The following is a 19,177-nucleotide window of genomic DNA, read 5'->3' on the forward strand; positions in this document are numbered from 1 at the left end:
GGGGATGAGAAAGATTGTTTCAATAATTTGCAATTCATTTATCAAACAGTGAAAATAACCATAGTTTTATTTTACTTCTAAATAATGGTAACAAAGTTTGAAATAAACTTTGAAAGTAAACAAATAATACTGTCAGTTCTATTTGTACGACGAATTAAGAGACATAAACACAAAAGCTTCATGGCAAGAGAAATGAAAGGAAATTCACATCATGCACACACATCACAAGGCACTTAATTATGGCATTACCACTTTGAGGCACTGATAGTGCCTGTATCAGTACTAGTGTTCAGGGTGTAATCACCCCTCAATCTCTTCTGTGGAGGGCTTAGGGTAACATCACAACTGGAGTTCAGAACAACACTTTGATTTTCCAATGAATTAAAAGAGCTCATTGTAATTGTTTCCGAAAGCTCATCATTGCAGAGTGCATGTGCTTTGGCTAACATATTGCAATCGTCCTGCATAGAAAAGTGATGACTTAACACAAATACTATATGTTTAATTGAATATAGGTAATATTTAATGTACCTGAAACCATCTCTCATTCAGAATTTCACTGATTTTTATTCTTTCTTCAGGATCCTCCATCAGCATCCTGTCGATGAGAGACTTTGCATCTTTTGAAACAGGATCCCATATGGTAGAGGGCACTGTGTAGATCGCCTCCTTTATTAATTCCTGAATATTTTCGGGTTCTGAGCAGAATGGCTCTATCCCAGACAAACTTCAAAATTTGGAATTAAATTCAATTCTTATCACAAATTATAAATTAACAACCCTTTTCAATCACTCACCAAACGTATAAAATTACACCCAAGCTCCAAATGTCGACTTGTTTTGTGTACTCAAAAGACCCTCCTCCAAATACGATCTCAGGCGCAACGTACATTTTGGTCCCACAAAGAGTCTTCATCATGGTGAATGATGAAAGAACTTTAGAGAGACCAAAGTCCGTCAGTTTAACCAGTGTTTCATCGCTTGAGGTAGCCAATAAAATGTTTGCTGGCTTTAGAAAAAAGAAAAAACAGTGAAAAAATGAAATATACAAAATGATAGAAAGCCATAAAAGTCAGAAAAAAATTACCTTGAGATCCCGATGGATAATGCCCCTGCTATGCAAATACTCGACACCACATGAAATTTGGTAGAAGTACAGTTTAGCAGTATCCTCTTTCAATCTTTGACAGTCATGTATTTTATGAGATAAATCTTTGCCTTCCATGTACTCTAATATTAAAAACTGCTCCATCTTGCAGTCAAGAACATCCATTAACTTGATAACATTAGGCTGAAAAGGAGCAAATTAAAAGAATTGGCAGAGCTGATTGGTAAATAATAATAAATTAAAGCAATGCCGAAAGTAACACTCACATGATTAACAGTTTGAAGAATATCCAACTCATTTAACAATTTTTTTTTGCATGAATTGAGAACAGCTCCAGTGGAATGCATATCTTTGGTGATTGTTTTCAATGCAAATGGTCGTTTGCTGACCTGTACAATGTGCAAATGTAGGATGATCATCACAAATTAATAAAGTAACAGTGCATTATTTAATGGATTGTTGAATACCTACCTTGTTGAAGACAAGAGAAACCTCACCAAATGTGCCAGCTCCAAGGCGAAAAGAGATATGATATTTTTTTCTAACGGAATGTGGGATGGTTGTGCTCTGGGGCATAAGCGCATCCACAAACACATAAGCTGCAACAAGCACAATACAGTAAAGAAACCCTAATAGGTCTAGACATAGTAAAGCCTTGGGCAAAACGTGTGCTACCTTCATAGGCACGAGCAGGCTTTCCCACAGAAGGAAAGCCAATCACATCATTTGTAGCTAAAATCTTCTTTTTAAGTACTCCCTCCTTCTTTTTTTTCAGCATGTGCCCATTAATGTAAGTCCCATTCGAACTCGTGTCTATGAGCACCACTCTGGTGGCAGGAGCGCCCATGATATTCACTTGTTGCCGCTCTATGTAGAAGTGTTTCTTGCTACAATTCTTTAACACTCCTTCTGGGATTTGCTCCCGGCAGAGAGCAACGTCCACGTCATTTCCTTGTCCAAACGTGTACTTGTCAAGGATTAGATCTGAAAAAGAGTCGGAGTCAATTGGCATTCAAGTTGCATGCATCGTACCATACTGTTCAAATTATGGGGTACATTGACAAATAAGACAGCTCAGCAGAAGAAACCTCTTGCTTATGGCAGGAGCGACGGACAGGAATGGGAGAGGCTTAGAAGCGTTCAAGTTCAACAATGACCCAAAGACTTAACCTACCTACAGCGTCGAGTGACGCCTTGAGAGGGTAAAGGCGCCCCCAAAAATGGGGCTCACTCTCGGTCTGGGATTGTGTTTCATACCCACTTTCCGAGCACTGCTGGGTGCTTTCTTGAGTTTCTTCGGTATACGCCTCCATCACTCACAATCGGAAAGGATCTGGTCTGGTGCGGATATTGATGGTTCGCCAAAATTTTTGCCGCTTCAACCCATGCCGGTCCAGAACATGCCTCAACAGCAACAAACAAAGGGGATGGGGGTGGGGGAGTGGCGCGGGCGGCAACATTTAAAGGGACAGTGCATGGTTACCAACCTAAGATATGCTCGCAGACGCGATTGACTCAGTTTTCTAGGACGTCTGAAGTGGTTGAGAGCAAGATTGATGCCGCGAGACAGGCTGACATCAAACAACGGAAAATTCAAAGAGCTGTCTTCTATGCGAATCGAAACCACCGTGGCGTGTGTGAACGGACACCTGCTGCACCTGCTTGCCAGGTTGCCACCCCCCCCCCCTCCCCTTCTCCTCTCCCCCGCCCCTCCCCTTCTCTGCTGTTCTTTGGTCCTCGCTCCACTCCTCGTCCGCAAAATAATTTAAGACAAGTTTTGCGAAAGTTGAAGGATTTATTTGAAAGGTGCACATTGGTACAGTGTCACTGCCTCCTCTTCCCGCGACGCGCCGGCCGCGCCTTGCCGGGCGTGGCTTGCGCGCCCCCGGACTTGTGCGGGTCCAGCTGCGCCACCATGTCCTGCCGGATGCTGTCCTCCACGGCGTCGAGCTCCTGCAGGGCGAGGAGGTGCAGGCGGCCTTCGGGGGACTCCCTGGGCTCGTGCTGCAGGTGGTGCAGGCTGGCCTGCAGCAGGTCCCGAGCCCGCTGCAGGTGGTGGGCCTCGCCGTCGTGGCCGCCCAGGGCGCCGCCCAGGGCCACTGCGACGTGCATCTCGTGCAGCGCGATGCCTGTGGCAGAACGGGCAGCAGACTGATTCCCGAACTCGAGTTCGTCGCTCCGTCTCTCTCGCTTCTGTACGGCGCCCGATGAGTGCGAGAGAGACGGAGCGACGGAAAACAGACGAGTTCGTTTGGAATCCGCTCGACTTGGTTTCCAACTCGCAGCCCTGGGGGCTCTGCCTTACGGACCTTTGAGACGCGACACCCGGCCCGGCAGCAGGCGCTCCAGCACGTCGACGATCTCCTGGCAGAGCTGCTGCATGCGCTGCAGGGCGTGCGCGGCGGGCCGGCGCGCGCTCAGCACGGCGTCGCGGTACATGGCCACCAGCACCTGCTTGGCGGAGAGCTGCACGGCGTGCTGGGGCGGCAGGGTGCGCGACAGACGCAGCAGCAGCGCCTCCAGGCCGCGCGCGTCCGCCTCGTCCTCGCCGTCGTCGCCGTCCTGGCCGCGACGCGCGCTCTCCCACGCCTCGGCGCAGCGACGCGAGGCGGACAGGGCGGCGCGCGACGACACGGCGCCCCCGCAGCCCCCGCAGCGCCACGAGGACGGCGACGGCGGCCTTCGCGTCCTCGGCGAGCACGACGAGGGTAGGGCCGCCACCCCCGGCGGCAGCGGCTTCCTGGAGCGCGGCGCCGTCGGCGTCCTGGACTCTGCTCGGGGCGGGGACGCCGCGGACACCGGGGACACGAGGCCCGCTTGGCAGTGCGGGCACCACAGGGAGCTGAGGTGCGTGCCGCACTCGGTGGGGTCGGCGCAGCGCTCGCACGAGCACTCGAAGTACTTGCCCTCGCGGAGGTGCTCCTGGCGACGGACCGTCGTCTGCGGACAGCGGAAAGAGTCACTACACTGCAGACTGCCGTCGTCCGGTGTGGGACTTCCCCGCGCGAGGCTCACCTCCAGCAGCTCGCAGTAGTTGTACTTGAGGGCGGAGGCGCGCGGCATCTCGCAGGTGGCGCGCACCGTCAGCTGCAGCTGGTCGTCGACGGCCAGCTGCACGTTGGGCACGCAGCTGTGGGACATCATGGCGGCGCGCAAGAACACGGCGCGGAGCTGTTCGCCTGCAAGCGGAGCGGCACCGTGGTGGCTGGCTTAGCGGGGCGTGGGATCAATGGCAACTTGAACTTGATTGGCTGGACCAGGGGGAAGGTGTACCTGCCTGCTGGCCCGCCAAGCCCTGTGCCGGCCCGCGGACCTCGAAGCTGTTGACGTCCAGGATGGCGCAGACCCGCTGCAGGAGCTCATCCTCGGAGCCGTCCGCCGCCAGCAGTCCCGCGGCGCGCAGCACCTGCAACGCGACGCGGCAAGTGGCTCTGTCTCTCTCACACTCATGGGGCGTTCCCTTTAGGCGCGAGAGAGACAGAGCGACGCACCTCCACGACGCCCTTCTGGCGCTCCTCCCAGACGGGCCGGGAGCGCCGCTTGTCCAGGTGGGCCTCCAGGTCCAGGAAGGACTTCCAGGCGGCCGTCCCGGAGCGCACCCCGATCAGGCACCGCAGCGGCAGGACGAGCTCGGGCCGGCCGTCCAGCAGTGCGCCTGCCGCGCCGAGCACCCGGCACTCCCACTCGCTGTGTGCGGCCAGCTTCTCGCACTCGGCGTCGCAGACGGCCGCCCCGCAGCCGGTGCACCGGTAGCCACCCGGCCGTGGGCCCTGCAGGGACTGCAGGGGGCAGTGGCACCCCAGACACAGCGGCCGGGCCCCGGCGCAGGGCCCCGCCACCAGGGGCCACTCCTTGACGAGCAGCGTGCCGGTCGCCACCGCGCGGCTCGTGGAGAGGAACCTGCGGCAGGACGACGGCGATGTTACACCCGGGAGCACCGCGTCGGCGGTAACCGCGAGTGCCTCTCGGAGGGCCCCACCTGCCCAGCTGTTCGTTGCGCTGCAGCGTACACGGGAAGCAGCCCGGCCGGTGCTCGGGCCAGTGCTGCCTCTGGTGCTCCTTGCTGCAGTACGCCGCCGTGCCGCAGTTGGCGCACACCGTGGGAGCCGCGGCCCCGCACAGCGCGCACAGCGTGGCCATGGCTTTCTCGTCCACCTGCAGGTTCTCGCGGTCCCCGTCACCAGGACTCCCTGGCCGCCATCACACCGGCGCTCTTGAGGGGCTCCACCGCGAGCGTGCGACGCGTAACGCCGCCCGGCGACGTGGCGACTGCCGGGTATATTTAGACGAAAGGGCACCGAGGAGGGGTCCGCTCTCAACTGGGCCGCCTTGGGCGGAGGCGCCACTAGACTCGCAGGCAGCACTGGGCAGCCTAGGCTGTGGCTGCAGTGAAGCCACTTCAGGGAAGGAAAGGGGCGGGGCGAAGCGTCCAAAAAAGACAACATGTTCAGTGCTTCCGAAAAGATTTAATTACTTGCAATTTTTCAATAGATCTTTTTTTTTTTTCAGAACAGCCGTTGGTGGCTGACTTTGCACATTTGTCCTGTACAGGACGCAATCTGGAACACCAGGGTTTATCAGGCTGGTTTACATCTTTCTTTTAAAAGACATTCATTAGATAATTAATATCAATGTCTGACATATTAACAAAATACATGAGACTTCTTTTTCTTTTAAGTTTAAACACAACCCTCAGAGCCAAGTAAACATGAAGTCGTTGGTGAGGATCAATTCTTTCTTAAGTTTGAACTAACAAAAGCAACAGGTACTAGTCTGGAACACTAATAAGTTTAAGGGGGAGAATGTGGGGTAGGGAGTTAACTATACACATTTAAAATTCACCAATAATTTGATCTTTCAACTTTGAAAAAATACAAGAAACTCATTGCAATAAAACAATGAAATGAATAAACATTAACTGTAAGAATTGTCAAAAGAAATTGAAGAGCGGCACAATCAAACTTTATATATTAAAAAAAGAAAAATTACAGCCTTAGTTTACTCATTCATTCTAACAATAAATTAAACAACTTGAACCTAGTTACATAGAAATAAAATAAATGTACATGAAATAACCAAAGCAATTTGTGATATATCAGTACATTCATTGGGCTCGGTTTCAGGTGCATAATTGTTCCACTTATGACTTGAATACATTAACTGAGAAAGTAACAAACCAACAATGATGTTGGGAACACAGAACAAAGCTTCTTGTACACTAGAAAATTATGTTCATCTGACAAAAGGTTTTATACTACTAAACCACACAGAAGTGAAGAACGTATTATTGGGGGATAAATGAAGTTGGGAAACTAGCAAGAGACCAGCACAACAGCTCACAACTTGAGGAATTGAAAAGTTAAAACAAAAAAAAACATGCCTAAACGGAACACAATTGCAATGTGGAATAATGAGCGTCACATCACCAAGACACAAAATTTTCACCCAAAGTGATTTTTTCAAAATTGAGTGCACGTGCCAAAAGCTTGCTTCCTCTACATGGTCTCACTCACCCTGCTAGGGTGTGCCCTGATGATGGGTGCAACTAGCAAATAAATTAACCAATAACAACCCTCTTTCCCCACAAGGTGAACTCAAGTATAATCTTTGGACATTTATGGTCTGTTATTGTTGCTTGAAAAAAAAAAAGAGTGGAATACACTAAGCATACACCAGCAGGGGTTCCAAACAGCTCACAGCTGGAGACCAGAGAGGCGTGCTAAAACTCAGGACGGCAGTTCCGCACCATTTGCTTCTGAGTTTTTCATTACATCTGGCAGATCAGGTGGGGATGAGTAGGGGGTCATCTCCAACTGTTCAAAGCTGCCATCTTCTCCCCTGTAATGAGGTACAATAATGGATTTATTGGCATCAGAAGACAAATACTCTCCTGCTAGTTTTTAAATAATGAGTTATTTAACACTTACCTAACAGCAAGCCCAATTTGAGCGGGGCATTGAGCCTTGGCAGAACTAGCAGTCAAGCCATAGTCTTGTAATGCTCTGTGGTCATCCATTTCAACATTATCTTTGTTAAAAAGTTGCTGGTTTTCAGGTGAGACTTTAATAATGCCTAAAGAGAAAAAACAAAATAAAATTTACAAAAAAACATAAAAGATTGATCACCTACATTATCACAAAACCTCAAATATAAATATGAGACCTCATTACCTTCTATCATTTTCTTTAGTTCCAGTACAGTAGTGGAGTCCTTAGCATCGGTAAATATCGTTAGCTTCTTTCTTCTAATCATGAGAAAGACATCCTGTAAAAATGGAAATAACATACTATTACTCATTTGCATACAACTAGAAAGGATTGAGTTTTACTGACAACTGACCAGCCAGAGTTGTAATGCAATGCTTCAAGGTACAAAGTCTGTCAAATAACCAATATCTAGTAGGTCAACGACGTAAAATTTTATGATACGAATAAAAATTGCCTACAATCCCTGGCGTCCCAATAGTAAATTAGATAAACCTATACCGAAATGATAGGAGCACCGAAAAATAAATGGCAAGAAGAATTTCCGCAAGGACAGCAACAACGTTCGAAACACCCAAACAATGTCGAGCAACAACCCTCGCGGGACAGCAGAAAGCCTTTTCTCGATGACAAGACCGTCTGACTGCACTTGATCCGTCCACCGGGCGGAGCGCTCAGACTTGACAGCCCTTCCACCACGATCCCCGGAGAAAACACCCAGGAAATGCGAAAGTCCAAATCGATCACGGGCCAAGATTCAGCGACTTAATTTTTTTTCCAAATGGCTGATGAGTATGGAGCCGGCGGCTGCCAAACCTCGCTCCTGTCCGCGATGCTTAACCACTCACCATGTTTTCGCCGGTTCGCGACCTAGTCGGTCGGTACCCTGAGGTGGACGCCACTCCGAGGCCGAGAACGGGTTCGTTCGCTCACCGCAACAATTCCTTGAATTTCTAGTTCCAGTTTTGTAAGGGCCTGTTTTTTCGTGGCCTGTCGATCGGAGACTTGGGGTGAGGGGGTGGGTGGTTGAAAAATATGGGGTGGAGAGGGGGTTAGACGCCTTGTAGACAGAAACATGCTACATGGACGCACCAAAATTCTCTCGCGAATCCAATCTGCTAACAAATCTTCTCCAGATCAGACCACTCCGGAATAGCAATTGTTTCTATTTAAAAATAAAAACTCAAGGTTCAGAATGCTTTTTTCGTCTATCTTCAAATACCTGCGCTCAATTTGAAATCAGGATATTTTTTTGTTGTTCTGTTGGTGAGCTGACGACAGCGACGCTAGCGCTCTAGCGACAGCAGACGACCGATCCCCCACCACCCACCGCAGGTGGTTTTTTTTTCAGTGATTGATGTCCGATGTGAAAATGGCCGGCTCTGTGATTTATGGACGTTTATTGGAAGTTATGTTATTTTCCCAGCCTGGCTTAAAGATGGTGTAGCTGCCATCCTCATCGATTGGGGCGAGTGCCTAACCGTTGGAGTGGATTTCAGCTGTTACTTTGGGGTCAGTACCTGGTGTTCATAGTCATAGGATAACCACCATGATTTGTTTATAAATTTTGTAGAGGTGTCATGGAATTCCTCGGCTTTCCAACTTCCAACTTTAAGCTCTCAAAATAATCTATGATTTCTCATCCACTTGTTTCCCCTGTACACTTATCATTGGTTTGTTTACATTTGATACTGTTTTCATGTGACACTTAATGCACCTGTTATGTCCTGAATGTTTTCATACAAGCTTTCAAGTCATCATTTCGTTTATAAGCTAGTCAATTTCTATCATGTCTCAAGGCATTCCCCTTTACTAGTAAAGCCTATTACCACCGGAAACAAGTGCAAGGAATGTGGTTTTCAAATATGTACATCTAGTTTTTCACCTCTGACCAGTTACCACACACATGAAGCTGCCGATTCATAAAATTCAACCTACATTCTAAATATGTTCCCTCCATTGTTTGTACATAGGCAAGCTGGAGGACGTAGAGATGTCTCCGGTCCCATTGGAAGGCCAGCAGTTGCTGCAGCAACAGCCGCAGCAGCAACTTCAACAGCTCTTGCAGCAGACACAGCAACCGCCCCAGCTTTTACAACTTCCACCTCAGCATCTGCAACAGCAGCAACATCAACATCTACAGCAGCAACTGCAACAGCAGCAACAACATCAGCAGCAGCACCAACATCAGCAACAACAGCATCAACATCAGCAACAGTTACAACAACAACTGCAACAGCATCAGCATCAGCAGCAACATCAGCATCAGATGCCTGAACAGGACCAAGACCAATCACACCAGCAACTGCAAGTTCATTTGCCGCATGATGGGCAGCGCAGCGGCACCATCAGCCTTGCTGTGCTCATTGACCACATCGTTCAAAGGACATATCATGAACTCACTGTTCTTGCAGAAATGTAAGTCATTATAACAAATTTATGTCAGTTTATATCAGTAGTTCACATAGCATGTTCTTATTCTTTTTCTTGTTTCTTCCCGTTATTTTTTAGCCTCCCAAAAAAATCAGATATTGAAAGAAAAATAGAAATTCACAATTTTGCCGCAAGAACAAGACAGCTATTTGTACGTCTGCTGGCTTTGGTAAAATGGGCCAACTCTGCCTCCAAAGTTGACAAATCTGCTCATATCATGGCTTTCCTGGACAAGCAGTCCTTACTCTTTGTGGACACTGCTGACATGTTAGCAAGAATGGCTAGAGAAACTCTAGTTAATGCATGTTTGCCTGATTTCCAAATTCCTGCAGCTGTTGAAGTTTTGACTACTGGTACCTATGGCAGATTGCCTCAATGTATCCGGGTTAGTGTATGGCTATCAATATTAATTGTGATTGATCATCTTTTTCTAAAATCTTTGGAAAATGCTAACTGGGTTTTACTTTCAGGACCGTGTTGTCCCTCAAGAGCCAATCACTCCAATTGAAAAAGAAAATACTCTTCTGAGGCTAAATCAAGTCATTCAACACCGTCTTGTGACTGGTAATGTTTTGCCCCAAATGAGAAATGTGAAAGTAAGTAACTCTTTCTCCTTCTTACTTTGTCATTCTCAGACTTTGCAGCACCAAATATGAAATTCACTTGATTTTTTCCCCCTTCTTTTCCAGATTGAGGGTGGCAGAGCAACATTTCATGTAAAGCATGAGTTTGAAGTATCACTCACTGTGATGGGTGATGGCCCGAACATTCCTTGGAAGCTACTTAATGTTGAAATACTTGTGGACGACAAAGATTGTGGAGGTATTTTTGAATTAAATGGAAATTTGTGAAATCTGTATAGCAAAAAGGTTGTAAGGAGTCTAGAAAGTCATATTTTTCTTTATTTCTTAAACAGGTGGACAGGCACTAGTCCATCCATTACAAGTTGATTATGTTCAGGAAGTAATTCAGGCTCGCCTCACTGACTGCCCCCATCCACTTAATGAGGTTCGATTATCTTAGGATAACCTCAAGATTTGCTACATTTTTGGAAGATTTTTTGTCCTTTTCAATGTTTGGTTGGTATTTTTTTTCCAGGTCTACAACATTCTCCATTTTTTTGCCCAATCTCTACAGCTTGAGGTTCTTTATGCCCAAGCACTTCGACTGAAAAAAGACCGTCTAGGTGACCATATTAGTATTTATAGCTATGTACCAGGGGATCATTTGACCATTTCATATTGGTGCGAACTGTCTAAAAAAGATGCTGCCAAGTCTGAGATGGGTTACAAGTTTTCAACCCAAGTCAACCAGAATGAAAGTGCCAAACCATTAGCTGTTCTTCATCTTCCCCACTTGGGCTGTGTTGAGGTATGTGACACTCTTAATTCTTTTTTATTTACTTTTTCCGGTATTTTTGGCTCCTTTTGATTAGTGTGTCTTTCTCTCCTCAGACTGAAATAGCCGAAAAATCTATTCATACTGGTGTGTTATCCTTGGAAAGATTACTTGTTCACACCATTCACATTAGAACCAAAACTTGCTTGACTGACTTGAAAGCAGAACTGCAGACCCTTCTGCCTGGTGTAGAGTGCACTGTGAGTGGTGTGCCAGCAATGTTAAGTGTTCCTCTCCTGCATCCGTGCCAAAGGGCGGAGCAAATGCTTATCACGGTCAGTGATTTTCTGAAAAATTAAAATACCATCATTTTTCATGAAATGTGGTTTGATTCCAAATTTATTCCTTGCAGATTGAGACATACACTGGCATCATACAGTGCTGTGTCCCTCAATATGATGCACCTATGATAGGGGGTATTCAAGTTGCTCTGAACGGGGACAAATCCAAATTGCCAACTCTGCTATCAGAGCTGCGGTTTTGGGTTATGAAGAGGCGCTGTGAAAAGACCCTAATGCAGTTACCAGTCACTGTAAAAGATTATCTGCCGCTGCTTTCCTTGCAGGAAAGCCCTCTTGCTTCTAGGTAAAGCACACATACTTTGTTTGCATTTATTACTAATCCCATTGACTTTCTGATTTTTTAATTGTAACAATGATTAATCCACTTTACAGATTAGGACGACATCACATGTTAGTGCAGCTCAACCATCATTCATCATCCATCCTCATTATTGATTTGCATGAGAACAAGGGCTCCACAAGAGGAATTGGGATTGATTGCAACTTTTATTTGGCATCTGTGAAGCCGGTCTCTGTGCAAGAAGATGAAGAAACCGTCCCCGAAAGTGGAATGCCTAAGCCTTACCTGAAGGTATGATACGCCAGAATGACTTAATTGTGAAAATTACAGCCTCCAAAAATTGGAACAAAATAACAATTTCCTTTATTTTTTCCTGCTCTAACTTTAGGTTATTGCATTGATGGAACTGAATACATTCGTTGCGACTCATGGTCCGTGTACAAGTGTGGATGAATCTCCATGGCCTGGCAAGCGGAAACTGTGTCCTTCAGGAGATTATGAGGCACACTTAAAATCAAAACACCCTGCATATTTCATTCCTGAGTTAGCTCATATTGTATCAATGTGTGAAGACAGGATCCCATTCATTAGTTTAACTCAAGAACTGTCTAGACGATTGATCGCTCACCAGGGAATTCAAGTGTGTACTCTTTGAAATGATTGGCACATTATTAAAATCCATTGAGCTCATTAAAATTTACTTAAATTTATATTTTCAGGTGGAATCTGAAGCTAGTGGTTTAGTGCTAAGACTTTTAACCTTCCCCACTCCTGAACATATTTCAAGTTCAGACCCCTACTATGTGGCTCTTATGCAAAGATTATTATCAATTTCAATTAGATCTTCATCACAAGGGGAGGGAAGAAGATGGATTCTGGAACTTGTATGTAAAATTTATGTAACTTGAAATGTATTCTAAAATATTTTTTAGTTTACCTATAATTGTTTATCAATGTTTTTTAGGTGTTTTCTGGCTCTCCTGTTCCATCTCTCCTTCCAAAGGAACAAGGGAGTCGCCGTCCTGTGTACCTTTACTATGATATGCTAAGTGACGACAACTCTGCTAAGACAATAAATGCAATGCTAGCAGATTGGGCGTCAATTGCCCACTTGTACATGGTATTTATGAACATTACGATAAGGTTTCATCTTGAAGTAGTCTTCAAAGAAAGGATTGCTTGAAATTTATTATTTATTTGCAGTTGGCTGAAGAGCTTTCAGAAGGTTTTAAAAGTAGCAAATACAATTTCTCTGACATTTGCTCCGTAAAGTCCTTCAACTACTTAAAGTTGCACCTTGGTTATGGTCCAAGCAAAGCAGCATCTGTTACCATCAGGTGGAGTATTGAAAAAAAAGCCTTCTACCTACTGTTTGGTGAGTGCACCTTTATCAAGCTTTCTTTTAATTTATTCTGCTTTAGTACTATGGTTGACATTTCCTCTTTCCCTGCAGGTCCGTCAGGTAAAGCAGCATGTGTACATGCCCCGGTTCGTTCACACTTAGAAGTCTTCCTCAATAAAAATTCTAGTTGTATCCTCCTGATTCAAGTGCTTCATGAAACTTATGAAGCTCTTGCTTCTATTTCCAAACTTTCTACCACACCCCACTTTGGAGTGATCAGCACGGTAAGTGAATATGTCTTTTAAATGTGTCCGGAGATTTGGATTTCGCCACTCTAACCCTGTCACGAATCTTGTTTCCAGAGGCCAACAATTCCAATTCAAACTTGGAATATCATTGCTCTGAGTCCTACCACACTTCGTCTTATATATGAGGGAACTTTTGGTATTGAAGTCAAAATTAAAGGAAATGGCTATGTTTCACTCAAAGACGGTGTTTTTTCTTTATTTGGTAGTATGTCTGTTCCTGATCTGATCAGAGCTCACAATTTGGAAGTAAGTAAGCCCCATTGAGCTCATCAAAAATTATTTAGTGTATCATTTTGATGAATGTGATGTAAGACAGAAATACTTTCCTCCTGATGCAGGTATTCCTCGCCAAGTACTCAGCTGAAAATTCTTCCTCCATAAGTTTGTTTCATGCTGATGATGACAGCCAGCCCTCTCCAGCTACTTTTGATCCAGAGACTGGCAACATTGGGCTAGGAAGAGGACCCAACTCTCCTGCTAATCAGAAAGATGGCCTTAACTTCCATGCTCCTATGACTCCACCACAAGGAAGCAACCCACATACACCAGCCAGCCCTCATATGTCCAGCTTGCAGGTAGTTGCATACACATAGTAAATAAGTTTAGGTTCTTCTGTCTTCAGGAGGGCACCAATTTCCTACGCTTCTTTCACTATTTTCAGAACAACCAACACCAACAAAACTTTGGTTCTTCACCCGCAACCTCATTCAATCTTGCATCGCCACCGTCCATTTCTGGAGTTGGCCAATCTGCCTCGCCTGGAGTTGGTCTCATGTCCAGCAATTCTCCAAATCCGTTGTCGCTGCCCAGCCCCAGTCCTCTTCATATCCCAAGTGCCTCACCCCAACCCTCAATGATTGGGCACTCCCCGGCAGGTGCCGGCTCTTTCATGGGTGGTAAGAAATTCAACATTTTTAATTATTTTTTTAAACATCTATTTACAATGCAAACCCCATGTGGGATCAATTAATTGGTAGTTATGTTTTTGTTGTTGTTGTTGTGAATGACTTGAATGGCCTTGGCTTACAGGCCACCTCGACGGGCACGGCAGCCCGTTTCCGAACATGGCTTCGCCCGGCGCGGCGAACTGGCCCGGCTCCCCTGCCATGCCTCGGCCGTCCCCCGCGCGCCCGGGCCAGAGCCCCACCCCGAGGCCCGGCCAGAGCGGCCAGAGCCCCGGCCCGGAGCAGCAGCAGGCCCGGGCCCTGGCGAGGCTGGGGCCGGGAGGGCTGGGGCCGGGCACGGGGAGAATGTGGGCGGCCAGGCCCACGCTGCTCACGTGCAAGTCCTTGGAGATGCTGTGCCGGCCCGCCACCGCGCCGCCCCCGGGCCCCAACATGCCCCAGTCGCAGGCACAGCCCGGCATCCTGGACCTGTGCCCCCTCGAGCGCTTCCTTGGCTGCGTTTTCATGAGTCGCCAGATGCACCGCTTCATCCAGGCAGAAGAAATGGTAGGGAGGTTCTTCCAATCGGTCTGGCTCTACGTACATTGCTAGTTTGTCCACTTATCTATGGCTTTCATTCTTGCAGCTCACTGATCTAAGAACCGAGGACCCTGCTTTTAAAACGGAATGTCTGCAATGTCGTCTAATTCAAAATCCGTACCATTTCCAAACGCTTCATCTGAAAGTGGCAGCTCTTCCTGAGTATAAAGAGCAGCTCTCAATGGATGAAATACAAGTAAGATATACCTACCTCCTTTCCTCTTTCAAATTTCTTGTTTAAGGTAGTATAGATATTTTTCTATACTATAATATATTGTGTTTGTACTTTTGCAGATAATTGAAAAATTTTTTGAAATGAGAGTAGCTTGTCCTCCTTTTAAGCCCAACAATCTTCTTGGGCTTGCTCGGATCCTCTGCACTCCTCTCTTTGTGTTGAGAGACTTTATTCAGATCATGAAATTTGATTTGGTAAAAGCATACTTTTATGAGCTTAATTAACAAGAATATTTGTCAGGTCAAACCTTCAGTTCATGCCTATTCTCTTAAATTTCCAGATGCCAAATTTAGCCCAACAAGCCAACTTCAAGTGGACTGTGCAACTTTGCTTAAGAGTACCACCTTCATCAGCAGCTCCAATAGTCCCTACTGGGCAGGCTGGTGTTTTATTATTCCGCAACAAAATCCTATGTTTTGTAAGGCCACTTATTTACTTTGATTGGTTTATGAAGTGATGTAGCACTGCCACTAAGCTGGTTCTTGCCTTTGATTCTAGATACAACTTACCAGAATATGTGTGGGTCCTGGAGAGCGTGCTTCCATTGTTCTCCCTCTGGTTTATGATGTTGCGCATCGCAACACTCAAGTTGCCGAGAAACGAGAGCCAGGCCCAGCACTTGCTGTGACAGCTGCAAATATACAACTGAAACGGTTTGCAGAGTATGCTGCCACTTCTCATATTGGACAGGAGTCTATGCTGTTGTTAGCTGTCCGAGATCTTCTGATGAACCTAAACCTTCCATCTGATATGGCACAGGTGATTACTAACACAGCAAAAATCATAATTAAAATCACTAAATTCTCTGGCCCTATTAGATACTGATTGTTGTGTGCTTTGTTTCAGGTTGGTCTCGGAAACAATGGTTGCCATTCCCCAGCAGGCATGATGCACTCTCCTTTGGGGATGCCCATGGGCGGTATGGGTCCTATGGGCCCCATGGGACATGGCATGGGCCACAACATGAACATGGGTCCGGGTCCCCATGGGGGTATGGGAATGCACGTCGGCCACGGTCCTATGGGAGGGATGGGGATGGGACCTATGGGGCCTATGATGGGTGGTCACAGCCCTGGCATGGGCATGGGACATGGAGGAGGGATGGGAATGGGTCATGGAATGCCACACATGGGACCCATGTCCATGATGGGACCTATCGGGCCCATGGGAAATCAAATGGGCAGCAACATGCCCATGTGTGGTCCAATGTCCGGTCCCATGGGAAGCCCTATGCCCCACTCAGGACCAATGGGTAGCCCCATGCCTGGGCCCATGGGCAGCCCTATGGGTGGGCCCATGGGCCCCATGAGTGGTCCAGGTCCCATGAGTGGACCGGGCCCAGGACCAGGGCCGGGGCCCGGACCCATGAGCGGACCAGGCCCCATGGGGAGCCACATGACCGTTCCTATGGGCCCAGCAAGTCATGTAGGACAGCACCCAATGATGGGGCCCTAGAAATTCCAATAGGAAATGTATTATCTGTAAAGGTTACCAATTGTCAGCTCTATTGACAAATATCGATACCAAAGTGATCTAAAGAATAAATTGTTTCCTTATGTAGCTGAAGTACAAAGTTGAACCCATTTTGATAATTTTATTTCATGGACTCTTTTGTTAATGTATTTCATTAATTTTATTATTTGTAATTATATTTTCTGAATTTAAAAATGTTATTTATTGCTTGTTATAAATTGTTTTTAAGTAGATCTGTGCTTTGTTTGAACTTGTTCTATATACTTTAAGTATTCTGATGCCTTGCAAAATGTACTATAAAATTTTATCACTGTCTTTACTTTTAGAACTTTGTTCCGAATTGTGGCTGTATCTAGCTTGCATATTATATAAACATATGGATATAGTTTTTATAAATAAATGGTACATGGTCACATTTTATACTGGGAGTGATGTAGTAAATAGGATTCGTAAACTCGTAAACATGTGAATAATCTCATTTTAATATTTAACAACTTTTCTGCAACCAAAATGGATACATTTCTGCACAGGTTATGAAATAATTATAATGGCTGTTATGGTTTGTGTTACAATAATAAACCAACATATAAAATGATTCAGGTGCTTTTTTTCCCCCCTCACTCTTCACACATTTAAAAAAGGAGATCAAATTAAATGTCAGTTGAATCATGAATTATTTTTACATCTCTATTTATTTAGCTTAAGCATAGTAGTTAAGGTTAGCCTTCTTCTTGGCCTGCACTTCCATAATAGCATCCATGAAGTCCTCATGGGTGACAGTATTTGCACTCCTCCTCAGAGCAATCATACCCTGAAAAAGACAAGAGAAATTAAAACCTTATTCAATCCCCATACACATTGCGAAATAGTTAAGACTTCTCACCGCTTCCACACAGACAGCTTTGCATTGGGCACCATTAAAGTCATCGGTAGTTCTTGACAGTTCTTCAAAATTGACATCAGGAGAAACATTCATCTTCCTGGAGTGAATTTGCATAATCCTAGCTCTAGCTTCCTCATTAGGGTGTGGGAATTCAATTTTACGGTCCAAACGTCCAGATCGCAACAAAGCAGGATCTAAAATGTCCACTCTGTTTGTTGCTGCTATAACCTAATGAACCAAAAACAATTTAATAAATTAAGAGAAAGGCACATTAATAGTTAACAATTTGAAACATAGGAATTCCTCTTAATACATACCTTAATGTCAGCAGTGGAACTGAAACCATCCAACTGATTGAGGAGTTCTAACATAGTTCTTTGCACTTCTCGGTCTCCAGCCTTCTCAGAATCAAAACGCTTTGTTCCTATAGCATCTAACTCGTCAATAAAAACAATTGCTGGTGACTTTTCTTTGGCCAAAGCGAAAGCATCTCGAACAAGTTTGGCTCCATCACCGATAAACATCTGTACCAGTTGAGGCCCAGCCAATTTCAGGAAAGTTGATTTTGTTTGAGCCGCACATGCTCGAGCTAAAAGTGTTTTGCCTGAAAATGGGTATGAAAATTAGATGAAGGCCACCAACAGATAAGCAGTGTGTTCAAACAAGCAGATGTTTACCTGTTCCTGGTGGACCATACAATAAGACTCCTTTGGGTGGATGAATTCCCAGGTTCACAAACTTTTCTTTGTGTGTCATTGGTAAAACAACAGCCTCAATTAGCTGCCAAAAGAACATAAACAAATTATGACCCTCAAAATATTTCTATAATTTCAACCCTAAAAAATTAATTTGAACAGACCTCTTGAATCTGCTTGTCGAGACCACCGATATCAGAGTACTGCTCAGTTGGTCTTTCATCTACCTCCATCGCCTTTACTCTGGCGTCATATTCAGCAGGGAGAGTTTCAAGAATCAAGTAGGAGTCTTTATTCACACCAACTAAGTCACCAGGTTTCAACTTTTCAGCATCAACAAGGCCTATCACAGGCAAGAAGTATGTCTACAAACACAAGATATACATACATTTAGCAAAGAAAATTGAAAAGGTTGAGACGTCAGTAGTTACAATTAGCTAACCTGTCTCGTAGATGTCTTAATTACGGCGCATTTTCCCTTCCGCTGGGAGTCTAGGTCAACAACAGCACCCTCTTCCTCAGTTTCTTCAGGATCAACATCTAGAAGCTGAAAAATATAATAGAAACTATAATTTTTGCTGGAACTTGTCCTTCTAAAACAATGAAATAAAATAACAAACCTCAATAACATTGGAGACCAAATAGGGCAAGGTCTTATTAACTTTGATCTTCTCGGTGTTCTCTTTGATTTTGTCCGTCTGAGCCTGAAGCTCATGTGAGATACGCATCACTTCACTTTTCATGATTTTGACTTCATTATCGAGAAGTCGGGCTCTAGATACGATTTCATCCGTAGACATACGCAGGACCTCCTCGGCAAGGGCGTCCTGCAAACCAGAAAGAAAATGACAGTGAGACAATGACAGGAACAAGGAGACCATGGTTTATAATATGGAGCTATGAGTCAAAAATGCAAGAAAAAACCCTAAAAACAGCGTAAAATTTTATTACAATGCAAATTATGGTTTAGGGGCATAAAAAATAGCTTCCGCAACGAAAAGAGAGTGTGAAATAATAAATGTCAAGTCATAACATCAATAGGTTATGTTTCCATACATTCAACATTCGACGGGATTATGAAGGAAGCAGCAAACTTGCACTCACCTCTTCGTCCTCCCACATCTTCTCGTCTTCAAGAGCAGCATTTTCGGCCGCCATGCTGACGTTTAAATCTAGCTTTTCTCACTAAACTTGCAATATCTGCGTCAATGAGTGCGGCGTCTGCCAGCGTCTGCTCTCTTTCTCTTCCCCA

The 19,177-nt window shown here is 45.5% G+C and overlaps 5 protein-coding genes across 8 annotated transcripts; 1 reads left to right on the plus strand and 4 right to left on the minus strand.

Moving 5' to 3' along the window:
* Positions 1-37: 37 nt before the first annotated feature.
* LOC117647209 (ovarian-specific serine/threonine-protein kinase Lok-like) lies at positions 38-2,551 on the minus strand. The gene is made up of 8 exons (XM_034388847.1): positions 2,283-2,551; positions 1,784-2,092; positions 1,580-1,707; positions 1,375-1,497; positions 1,088-1,291; positions 798-1,009; positions 532-727; positions 38-461 (listed from the first exon to the last, which is right to left on the minus strand). The coding sequence occupies exons 1-8, from the start codon at positions 2,419-2,421 to the stop codon at positions 246-248; spliced, it is 1,527 nt and encodes a 508-aa protein (XP_034244738.1). The 5' UTR covers positions 2,422-2,551; the 3' UTR covers positions 38-245.
* Positions 2,552-2,921: 370 nt separating this feature from the next.
* On the minus strand, positions 2,922-5,469 carry LOC117647437 (SET domain-containing protein SmydA-8-like). Its single transcript, XM_034389179.1, has 7 exons — positions 5,088-5,469; positions 4,600-5,008; positions 4,382-4,514; positions 4,124-4,287; positions 3,845-4,048; positions 3,418-3,517; positions 2,922-3,237 (listed from the first exon to the last, which is right to left on the minus strand). The coding sequence occupies exons 1-7, from the start codon at positions 5,246-5,248 to the stop codon at positions 2,933-2,935; spliced, it is 1,476 nt and encodes a 491-aa protein (XP_034245070.1). The 5' UTR covers positions 5,249-5,469; the 3' UTR covers positions 2,922-2,932.
* Positions 5,470-5,554: 85 nt separating this feature from the next.
* Positions 5,555-8,131, minus strand: LOC117647772 (elongin-B-like). 3 transcript variants are annotated; one of them, XM_034389679.1, is made up of 4 exons: positions 7,941-8,131; positions 7,279-7,372; positions 7,036-7,180; positions 5,555-6,946 (listed from the first exon to the last, which is right to left on the minus strand). In XM_034389679.1, the coding sequence occupies exons 1-4, from the start codon at positions 7,941-7,943 to the stop codon at positions 6,835-6,837; spliced, it is 354 nt and encodes a 117-aa protein (XP_034245570.1). In that variant the 5' UTR covers positions 7,944-8,131; the 3' UTR covers positions 5,555-6,834. The 3 variants fall into 3 exon arrangements, with proteins under 3 accessions (XP_034245570.1, XP_034245571.1, XP_034245569.1); XM_034389680.1 differs by lacking the exon at positions 7,941-8,131 and adding an exon at positions 7,862-7,881; XM_034389678.1 differs by lacking the exon at positions 7,941-8,131 and having other exon boundaries at positions 7,279-7,420.
* Positions 8,132-8,400: 269 nt separating this feature from the next.
* LOC117647768 (mediator of RNA polymerase II transcription subunit 14-like) lies at positions 8,401-16,942 on the plus strand. Of its 2 annotated transcripts, XM_034389671.1 has the most exons (25): positions 8,401-8,604; positions 9,066-9,510; positions 9,604-9,910; positions 9,996-10,121; positions 10,215-10,347; positions 10,442-10,533; positions 10,624-10,896; positions 10,980-11,198; positions 11,276-11,508; positions 11,598-11,796; positions 11,894-12,145; positions 12,225-12,389; positions 12,470-12,625; positions 12,709-12,880; positions 12,959-13,131; positions 13,210-13,401; positions 13,494-13,730; positions 13,817-14,051; positions 14,185-14,606; positions 14,686-14,835; positions 14,934-15,068; positions 15,155-15,292; positions 15,373-15,633; positions 15,721-16,129; positions 16,175-16,942. In XM_034389671.1, exons 2-25 carry the CDS (start codon positions 9,086-9,088, stop codon positions 16,327-16,329), a joined length of 5,259 nt encoding a protein of 1,752 aa, XP_034245562.1. In that variant the 5' UTR covers positions 8,401-8,604; positions 9,066-9,085; the 3' UTR covers positions 16,330-16,942. The 2 variants fall into 2 exon arrangements, with proteins under 2 accessions (XP_034245562.1, XP_034245561.1); XM_034389670.1 differs by having other exon boundaries at positions 15,721-16,942.
* Positions 16,812-19,171, minus strand: LOC117647770 (26S proteasome regulatory subunit 6A-B-like). The gene is made up of 8 exons (XM_034389676.1): positions 19,030-19,171; positions 18,546-18,752; positions 18,368-18,472; positions 18,090-18,290; positions 17,908-18,010; positions 17,548-17,834; positions 17,231-17,458; positions 16,812-17,158 (listed from the first exon to the last, which is right to left on the minus strand). Exons 1-8 carry the CDS (start codon positions 19,081-19,083, stop codon positions 17,048-17,050), a joined length of 1,296 nt encoding a protein of 431 aa, XP_034245567.1. The 5' UTR covers positions 19,084-19,171; the 3' UTR covers positions 16,812-17,047.
* Positions 19,172-19,177: the final 6 nt, after the last annotated feature.

The sequence above is a fragment of the Thrips palmi genome, unplaced genomic scaffold (assembly GCF_012932325.1).
Source record: "Thrips palmi isolate BJ-2018 unplaced genomic scaffold, TpBJ-2018v1 HiC_scaffold_2, whole genome shotgun sequence".
NCBI lineage: Eukaryota > Metazoa > Arthropoda > Insecta > Thysanoptera > Thripidae > Thrips > Thrips palmi.

What these genes read in the sequence shown, in the direction of transcription:
- LOC117647209 (XM_034388847.1), bottom strand. Translation starts at nt 2,421, where the DNA reads ATGGAGGCGTATACCGAAGAAACTCAAGAAAGCACCCAGCAGTGCTCG. An exon ending in GGCGTCACTCGACGCTGTAG is followed by an intron (nt 2,093 to 2,282) that starts GTAGGTTAAGTC and finishes ACTCTTTTTCAG; the next exon opens with ATCTAATCCTTGACAAGTAC. An exon ending in TGAATGAGAGATGGTTTCAG is followed by an intron (nt 462 to 531) that starts GTACATTAAATA and finishes TTTTCTATGCAG; the next exon opens with GACGATTGCAATATGTTAGC.
- LOC117647437 (XM_034389179.1), bottom strand. Translation starts at nt 5,248, where the DNA reads ATGGCCACGCTGTGCGCGCTGTGCGGGGCCGCGGCTCCCACGGTGTGC. An exon ending in CTTGGCGGGCCAGCAGGCAG is followed by an intron (nt 4,288 to 4,381) that starts GTACACCTTCCC and finishes CTCCGCTTGCAG; the next exon opens with GCGAACAGCTCCGCGCCGTG. An exon ending in ACTACTGCGAGCTGCTGGAG is followed by an intron (nt 4,049 to 4,123) that starts GTGAGCCTCGCG and finishes CGCTGTCCGCAG; the next exon opens with ACGACGGTCCGTCGCCAGGA.
- LOC117647772 (XM_034389678.1), bottom strand. Translation starts at nt 7,411, where the DNA reads ATGCAAATGAGTAATAGTATGTTATTTCCATTTTTACAGGATGTCTTT. An exon ending in ACTAAAGAAAATGATAGAAG is followed by an intron (nt 7,181 to 7,278) that starts GTAATGAGGTCT and finishes TTTTCTCTTTAG; the next exon opens with GCATTATTAAAGTCTCACCT. An exon ending in CAAATTGGGCTTGCTGTTAG is followed by an intron (nt 6,947 to 7,035) that starts GTAAGTGTTAAA and finishes ACCTCATTACAG; the next exon opens with GGGAGAAGATGGCAGCTTTG.
- LOC117647768 (XM_034389670.1), top strand. Translation starts at nt 9,086, where the DNA reads ATGTCTCCGGTCCCATTGGAAGGCCAGCAGTTGCTGCAGCAACAGCCG. An exon ending in GATTGCCTCAATGTATCCGG is followed by an intron (nt 9,911 to 9,995) that starts GTTAGTGTATGG and finishes TTTTACTTTCAG; the next exon opens with GACCGTGTTGTCCCTCAAGA. An exon ending in CCCAAATGAGAAATGTGAAA is followed by an intron (nt 10,122 to 10,214) that starts GTAAGTAACTCT and finishes CTTCTTTTCCAG; the next exon opens with ATTGAGGGTGGCAGAGCAAC.
- LOC117647770 (XM_034389676.1), bottom strand. Translation starts at nt 19,083, where the DNA reads ATGGCGGCCGAAAATGCTGCTCTTGAAGACGAGAAGATGTGGGAGGAC. An exon ending in TTAAGACATCTACGAGACAG is followed by an intron (nt 18,291 to 18,367) that starts GTTAGCTAATTG and finishes TTGTGTTTGTAG; the next exon opens with ACATACTTCTTGCCTGTGAT. An exon ending in GTATGGTCCACCAGGAACAG is followed by an intron (nt 17,835 to 17,907) that starts GTAAACATCTGC and finishes ACCCATTTTCAG; the next exon opens with GCAAAACACTTTTAGCTCGA.